At 46.4% G+C, this 8,869-nt stretch overlaps 1 protein-coding gene across 1 annotated transcript in view; it reads left to right on the forward strand.

The window, feature by feature from the left end:
• The window catches only part of LOC106812446 (glycerophosphodiester phosphodiesterase 1-like), a gene marked incomplete in the record, with an annotated part of 25,292 nt that extends 18,937 nt beyond the window's left edge, over positions 1-6,355 (forward strand). The window contains 1 exon segment of the mRNA XM_014816331.1: positions 5,546-6,355. Coding sequence (XP_014671817.1) covers positions 5,546-5,738 — 193 coding nt within the window.
• Positions 6,356-8,869: the final 2,514 nt, after the last annotated feature.

Raw genomic sequence — 8,869 nt, forward strand, 5'->3', positions numbered from 1 at the left:
GCACGCGACGCACGCGCACAACCACACACACACACACAACACACACAACACACACTACTTCTCTCGCTTGCACTGCTAGTGCCCTTCCATACTTGTGTGTGCCTTTCCCACGCGCTGCAACACTAACTGTATTACTCTGCCGCGTTTGTTTAAATCTTGATCGATGATTTTACAGTTCTAAAAACGCAAAGTATAATTGTTTTTAGATCTCCGCCGTTGACAATCGCCATCAATTTGTGTGGCGGTCAGATAATTGCTGAACACTGACTGACGCGCCCTCGACCTTAGCCTCGACTCCCAGCCTTCAGTAAAGTCAGCTAAGGATTGTTCTAGTAGTTCCTCGTAACGCCATATGAGGGCGCTCTAACACGCACGGGATGTTAGATGAGGCACGATGTGGCACAAAAATGTATTATATTGAAATGTAAATAGATAAAAATAAGCCACTTATTCAAGCCAAAACCAGAGTTTTCAGCTGTAGCTTGTTTTCAATACAGTAGGAACTTATTGATAACTTTAAAAAGCAAAACAACATAAACCAAGAATTTCAATATTAATAACACAATAAAGATATTTAATAATTTACGTCATATAATAAAATCAGCCTCATGGCATCAACCTGGAAAAATAGGACTAAATTTATAATAATATGTTATATATCAATGTTATAATCATACATATAATCCTAGCCCAACTGAACTTTCTTTGTGCGTGCTTAGCGTTTGGCAACAAGAGACAGTTTTGGTTAATAACACGCTAGGCATGAATTCAGGGCATAATATAAAAGAGGAAATGTACATATATAATAATACAAAGTAAAAAGGACGGCAAAAAGTATTTTGTTGTGTTGACTTCATTAAAAACATCCCTGAGACCGATTTTTGCTGACTTCCTTAAAAACCTACTACGTCATCATCCATAAAACTTACTACAACTGTGCTGGCTTCCTTAAAACTTACGGTTCTGATATCTTTTTAAAAATTGATCAAATATGGTTTTTCACACAAACTTATCACATGGATAATCCGTATTCTGACACAAAAACAGCAAATGTTTGGCACAACACATTAGTAATAATGGTGGGGCTGGTGAACACATGCGATAAGACCAGTGGTTCCACAGCATTACGCAAGCAGCATCGATGCATTACTCCAGGGCGGTACTGCCCCCACCGTTACTTCTCTTTGCAGTCCGCAGCTCCACTACATCCCCGGTATTGCCCTCTACTTCTGTGTCCGTCGCGACGAGACTATCTGATCATGTAGTGCAGTGCAGGCAGTCATGAAGAAAGTGCTTCTCAATGTCGTCGTTTACCGTCCACACACCAGGTGGATCCACGCTCCTCCCACAGACAGCTTGCCCGGCTGCGGGTAAAGAGGAGGCATGATGCTAAAATGCTCAATGCAAAACAAGTGTGAACGATGTTGACATGCTAAAAGGAAAGTGTCAATGACACTGTAAGGCTACCACAAAAAAGGACACAAATGAGTGAGTAAGAAGAAGTCAGTTTAATTGAGCAACCATCGACGTACATTATAGAAGCGATTGCCATCTGTTATATCGAAATAATAATTTATAAAACCAAAATGAATCACAAATTGTGACCGGTAGATGGCGCTATACCGCTTTGTACGATGGCGTTTGAAATAAATAGGTTATGCTGCCGTTCGCGACATGTTTTGTAAATCTTTACTCTAAATATAGACGTTTTATCGGCAGGGTGGAGAGGAATGCCAATTTTGCATTAAAGTTTGTCAATGAAATCTTGTAAAACGAACCAGACGAGTGTGACAACCACAGACTGTTTGGTCTATATAATATGCTATATAAATTGCCAAACCCTACCTAATTTTGCATAATTTTTTCAATATCAAAAACCCCTAGCCCTTATTCATTCACATACCAAAAATGAGCAAAATCCGTTGTACCTGAACTGACTAATGGCAATTCCCATTTTTTGTCAAAAAATTTCCGTGGCTCGAAAGTACGTCGACTGGCGTCTTCAAAATAGGACATTTAATATGGGAGCATAGCAGTAACAACTATACCCAATTTCAAACATGTGGGCAAAACGGTTCCTGAGTTATCGTTGACCGAAGCGAAATGTTGACAGACGGACGGACAGCAGACGCACGACGCACGACGACCCATGGCAATAGCTCAGCTTGACGATGTCAAGGTGAGCTAAAAACATGGGGAATACCATAGACAGAGGCTGCTATAGGATGTAACAGATCTTGCAATGACACAGACTATATAATAAGATTCAATTGACTAGAACCCTACTCACACTAGAATACCACTAACGCTGCACCACCACTGCCACTGCAACGCCACTGACGCTAGAACACCACCGATACTAGAACACCACACTGACACTAAAACACCCCTGACACTAGAACACCACTGACACAGCAACATGACAAGCACCAGGACGTCACTGATATTACTGATGTTGGGATGTCAAAGATGTTCGTATGTTACTGGTGCTGGTATGTCACAGATGTTGGGCTGTCACAGATGTTGGGCTGTCACAGATGTTCGTATGTCACAGATGTTAGACTGTCACAGATGTTCGTATGTCACAGATGCTGGGATAATACTGATGTTCGTATGTCACAGATGTTGGGCTGTTGCGATGTCAGATGTCGTATGTCCCAGATGTTCGTATGTCACAGATGTTGCTGTCACAGTGTTATTCACGATGTTGGGCTGTCACAGATGTTCGTATGTCACAGATGTTGGGCTGTCACAGATGTTCGTATGTCACAGATGTTGGGCTGTCACAGATGTTCGTATGTCACAGATGTTCGTATGTCACAGATTGTTGGGGCTGTCACAGATGTTCGTATGTCACAGATGTGTGCACAGAGTGGTATGCACAGATGTTGGCTGTCACTAATGTTCGTATGTCACAGATGTTGGGCTGTCACTGATGCTGGTATGTCACAGATGCTGCGATGTCACATACTCTGAAATGTGATGCCAGTCACCAGGGACACCACAGATACCAGGACACAAGAGATGATGGTACATGACAAACACAAGATGTGACAGAACATTTAGCATCACAGAACTGGGAATTGAAAACCATGAAAAATGTCACAGATGTCGCAATGAAGGTTGAGATATGATGCACAGCACAGACACCGGGTTGAGACAGAGCCTGATATGCAACTGACACCAGAACACAACAGAGACTAGTACGGGAGACACCAGAACACAACAGTCACTAGTATGGGAGACACCAGAACACAACAGACACTAGTATGGGAGACACCAGAACACAACAGACACTAGTATGGGTGACACCAGAACACAACAGACACTAGTACAAGAAACACCAAAACACAACAGACACTAGTATGGGAGACACCAGAACACAACACACTAGTACAAGAAACACCAAAACACAACATACACTAGTACGAGAGACACCAGAACACAACAGACACTAGTACGGGACACCAGAACACAACGAACACTAGTATGAGAGACACCAGAACACAACAGACACTAGTACGGGAGACACCAGAACATAACAGACACTAGTACAAGAAACACCAAAACACAACAGACACTAGTACAGGAGACACCAGAGCACCGTAGACCCGGAAGCACATCAGACACCAGAAAACAATGCACACTGGGAAGCCACATACAAGGATACATGGACAGCCCTGCATGCCTTTACTTACTCTGAGACGCACATGCCGTGGATGAGGAAGACGGAGTTGCCACACAGGTACCAGAGAACATTCTCATGAAGCCACTCGAGAATGACGTCACCAGCACGCGCGAGTAGCTGCATCGCCATGGAAACGTGCCGCATCCTCCCGTACACCCCCTCGCGACTCATCTGTGTGAAACGGTGACCGACAAATATTTGTTGAGATGAGGGGTAATTTGATACACTTGTATCATTACATCATAGTATTTAATATATAAACATAAAGAAAATAAATAAATGTAGATGATGTGGAAAAAGAGACAAAGATGCAAGGGGGTAATTTTATTCTTTCATAATATAAAGAATTCATTAAATAATAATATATAAATGATGATGATGCTGATGCTGATGATGATGGATGTGTGTGTGTGTGTGTGTGTGTGTGTGTGTGTGTGTGCGTGCGTGCGTGCGTGCGTGCGTGCTTGCGTGCGTGCGTGCGTGCGTGCATGCTCGTGTGCGTTTGCATGTGTGTGAGAGAGCTTGAGTGGAATAGGCAGAGAGGTAGAGAGTGGTGGGAGGCAAACTAATGCTAGCTTGGGCGTGCTGTGGATAATGAGCTACGAGTAGTATATACTATAATAGTAGACGACACTGCCGTCGCTCTCTCCGTTTCCCGCGCGAAGAATTCCGCCTCTTCTCTGAACATCTCTTATTTCAATCTGCTATTCTCTCATTACACAGCATCCCCACATGATCCTCTTTTAGCATCCTTGCCTGTTATTGTCTCATCGTCGGCTGTTTCTCTCTCCCACCCACCCCGTTTGCTCCTCTTGCAGCCTCCTGTTTCCCCATCAGGGCTTCCTTCTGAGCACCCCGCCGCTTCCTGTTCAACCGTTCTTTCTTCCTCTTTAAGCTCCCTTCTTACAGCATTCCGGTTGGTTACTATCCCCTCTGCTTCTCTCCTAGCTCTCGCGTATCTTCCTCGTCCAGCATCCGAATCTGCTCCTCGCATCCATCCCTCTTCTCCCACCGCCCATCATCGCCGCATCTTCCTCTTCTAGCCTCCCTATATTTGCTTCCTGCCGGCACGCTGCTGCTGCTATCGTTACTGGCGCCGGGCAAACTGCTTAACATCGGCTGCTGTCTGCGCGTAATCGTCGCTAGAATTACTTCCCTCAACTTCCACTCCGTCTGTCTGTCTACACCCCGCGCGGTCTTTCTCCATCGTGCGCCGTCGCGCCGTCGACGCTACCGCTCGCTCTACCCGCCAAAGCGCGGCGCGCGAGGGTAGGGCGGCCCGCGCAGCATCTTCTGACTGTGCACGCCAGCTTCCGACGGCTATTTGAAGGCGTCTGCGGAAATGTCGGCGGCAGGGCGACGCCACGATGACCAGGGGCGATTCCCGCCACAGCGGGCGCAATTTAGAGGAACACGACGCGGCGCGTGTGTAGCGAACAAGCCGCTGAATTATTAAAACCGGACTCAATAATTCAGAGCGGCCAAATGTTTTGCGTCGTTCTTGCTGCTTGCGTCGTTCTGTTGCGGCCTATCTCCGCCACGCCCTTCTCTCAATTATACGCAGCATAACCTATTTATTTCAAACGCCATCGCTACAAAGCGGGTATAGCGCTATCTACGGTCACAATTTGTGATTCATTTTGGTTTATAAATTATTATTGCGATATACAGATGGCAATCGTTTCTATAATGTACGTCGATGGTTGCTCAATTAAAACTGACTTCTTCTTACTCACTAATTTGTGTCCTTTTTTGTGGTCAGCTACAGTGTCATTGACACTTTCCTTTTAGCATGTCAACATCGTTCACACTTGTTTTGCATTGAGCATTTAGCATCATGCCTCCCTTTACCCGCAGCCGGTGCAAGCGTCTGTGGGAGGAGCGTGGGATCCACCTGGTGGTGTGGACGGTAAACGACGACATTGAGAAGCACTTTCTTCATGACTGCCTGCAACTGCACTACATGACAGATAGTCTCGTCGCGACGGACACAGAAGTAGAGGGCAATACCGGGGATGTAGGTGGAGCTGCGGACTGCAAAGAGAAGTAACGGTGGGGGCAGTACCGCCCCCTGGAGTAAATGCATCGATGCTGCTTGCGTAATGCTGTGGAACCACTGGTCTTATCGCATGTGTACACCAGCCCCACCATTATTACTAATGTTGTGCCAAACATTTGCTGTTTTATGTCAGAATACGGATATCCATGTGATAAGTTTGTGAAAAACCATATTTGATCAATTTTTTAAAAGATATCAGAACCGTAAGTTTTAAGGAAGCCAGCACAGTGTAGTAAGTTTTATGGATGATGACGTAGTAGGTTTTAAGGAAGTCAGCAAAATCGGTCTCAGGGATGTTTTAATGAAGTCAACACAACAAAATACTTTTTGCCGTCCTTTTTACTTTGTATTATTATATGTACATTTCCTCTTTTATATATTTGCCCTGTATTCATGCCTAGCGTGTTATTAACCAAAACTGTCTCTTGTTGCCAAACGCAAGCACGCACAAAGAAAGTTCAGTTGGGGTAGGATTATATGTATGATTATAACATTGATTATAACATATGATTATAAATTAGTCCTATTTTTCCAGGTTGATGCATGAGGCTGATTTTATATATAGACGTAAATTATTAAATATCTTTATTGTGTTATTAATATTGAAATTCTTGGTTTATGTTGTTTTTGCTTTTTAAGTTATCAATAAGTTCCTACTGGTATTGAAAACAAGCTACAGCTGAAACTCTGGTTTTGGCTTGAATAAGTGGCTTATTATTTTATCTATTTACATTTCAATATAATACATTTTTGTGCCACATCGTGCCTTCATCTACATCCGTGCGTGTTAGAGCGCCCTCATATGGCGTTACGAGGAACTACTAGAACAATCCTTAGCTGACTTTACTGAAGGCTGGGAGTCGAGGCCTGAGGTCGAGGGCGCGTCAGTCAGTGTTCAGCAATTATCTGACCGCCACACAATTGATGGCGATTGTCAACGGCGGAGATCTAAAAACAATTAATACTTGCGTTTTTAGAACTGTAAATCATCGATCAAGATTTAAACAAACGCGGCAGAGTAAACAGTTAGTGTTGCAGCGCGTGGGAAAGGCACACACAAGTATGGGAAGGGCACTAGCAGTGCAAGCGAGAGAGTAGTGTGTGTGTGTGTGTGTGTGTGTGTGTGTGTGTGTCGTGCCGTGCTTGCGTGGGTGCGTGCGTGGCATGCTCGTGTTGCGTTTTGCATGTGTGTGAGAGAGGCATCGAGTGAGATTAGGCAGAGAGTAAGAGAGTGTGGGAGCAAAACTATGCTAGGCTTGGGCGTGCTGTGGATAATGAGGGCTACGAGTAGTATATATCTATAATAGTAACACACTGCCGTCGCTCTCTCGGCGTTTCCCCGCGCGCGAAGAATTCCGCCTCTTCTGCTGAACATCTCTAATTTTCAATCTGCTATTCTCTCATTACACAGGCATCCCCACATGATCCTGCTTTTAGGCATCCTTCCTGTTATTGTCTCATCGTACCGCTTGTTTTTCTCTCGCACCGCACCCGTTTGCTCCCTCTTGCAGCCTCCTGTTTCCCCATCAGGGCTTGCCTTCTGAGCACCCCGCCGCTTCCATGTTCACCTTCTTTCTTCGCTCCTTCAAGCTCGCCAATTCTACAGGGCATTCCGGTTCGGTACTATCTCCTCTGGCTTCTCTCCTAGCTCTCGCGTATCTTCCTCGTCCAGCATCGCGAATCTGCTCCTGCGCATGCCATCCTCCTCCATCCCACGCGCCCATCATCGCCGCATATTCCTCTTCTAAGGCCTCCTATATTTGCTTCCTGCCGGCACGCTGCTGCTGCTATCGTTACTGGCGCCGGGCAAACTGCTTTAACATCGGCTGCTGTCTGCGCGTAATCGTCGCATAGAATTTACTTCCCTCATTCCACTCCGTCTGTCTGTCTACACGCGTCCGCGCGTCTTCTCCATCGTGCGCCAGTCGTCGCGGCGTCGACGCTACCGCTCGCTCTAGAGCCCGCCAAAGCGCGGCGGCGCGAGGGTAGGGGCCGGCCCGCGCAGCATCTTTTTCTGCTGTGCACGCCAGCTTCCGACGGCTATTTGAAAGGCGTCTGCGAAAATGTCGGGCGGCAGGGCGACGCTACGATGACCAGGGGCGATTCCCTGTCCACAGCGGGCGCAATTAGAAGAAGCACGAACCGGCGCGTGTTGTAGCGAAACAAGCCGCTGAATTATTAAACGCGGACTCCAATAATTCAGAGCGAGCCAATGTTTGCGATCGTTCTTGCTGCATTGCGTCGTTCTGTTGCGCCTATCTCCGCCAACGCCCGTTTCTCAATTAGCGCCTGCGTCGATTTATCTCTCTGCTCTGCCTCTATATATATATATATATGATATATATATACATATGATGATATATTTATATGCCTCTTGCCTTTTCCATCAGGAGACGGAGGGTCCGTAATCACTGGCGAATATCTCTGAGAATTCTGTCTCTCTGCTCTTCGCTCTCTCTCTTTCTCCTTCTCGCTCTCTCTGTCTGCTCTCTCTCTCTCTCTCGTCCTCTCTCTCGTCGCGCGCGCGGAGCGCTCTTCTTCTCATCTGGCTCGTCTCTCTCGTCATCTTCTTCCTCTTATCCTCACCCCTCTTTCTCTTTCCCTCCTCGCATCTCTCTCTTCTCCTCTCTTTCTCTCTCTCTCCTCTCTCTCTTCTCTCCTCTCTCTCTCTCCGTCTCTCTGTCTCGCTCTCCCTCCTCCCCCCTCTCATCTTCCCATATAGCCCCTCTCGCTCCTCGCTCTACTCTCTCATCTCTCTCTCTGCTCTCTTCTCTCTCCTTTCTCTTTCGGTCTTTGATTCCTCCTCTCTCTTTCTCTCGCTCTCGTCGTCTCTCTCGCCTCTCTCTCTCTTCTCTTCCTATCGCTCTCTCTCTCTCTCTTCAATCTCTCTCTCCTCTCCTCTCTCTCGTCTCGCGCGGGCCCCCCTCATCTCCCTCTTTCTCCTTCTCCTCGCTCTCCTCGTCTCTCTCTCTCTCATCGTTGCTCTCCTCTACCATCTCTCTCTCTCTCCGCGCCTCTCTCTGCTCGCTATCTGTCTCCGCTCTCTTCTCTTCCTCTATTCCTCACCCTCTTTCTCTTTCGCCTCGTCGCTCTCATCTCTCTCTCGTCGTCTTCTCTCTCTC

Source organism: Priapulus caudatus, unplaced genomic scaffold, assembly GCF_000485595.1.
Source record: "Priapulus caudatus unplaced genomic scaffold, Priapulus_caudatus-5.0.1 Scaffold649, whole genome shotgun sequence".
NCBI lineage: Eukaryota > Metazoa > Priapulida > Priapulimorpha > Priapulimorphida > Priapulidae > Priapulus > Priapulus caudatus.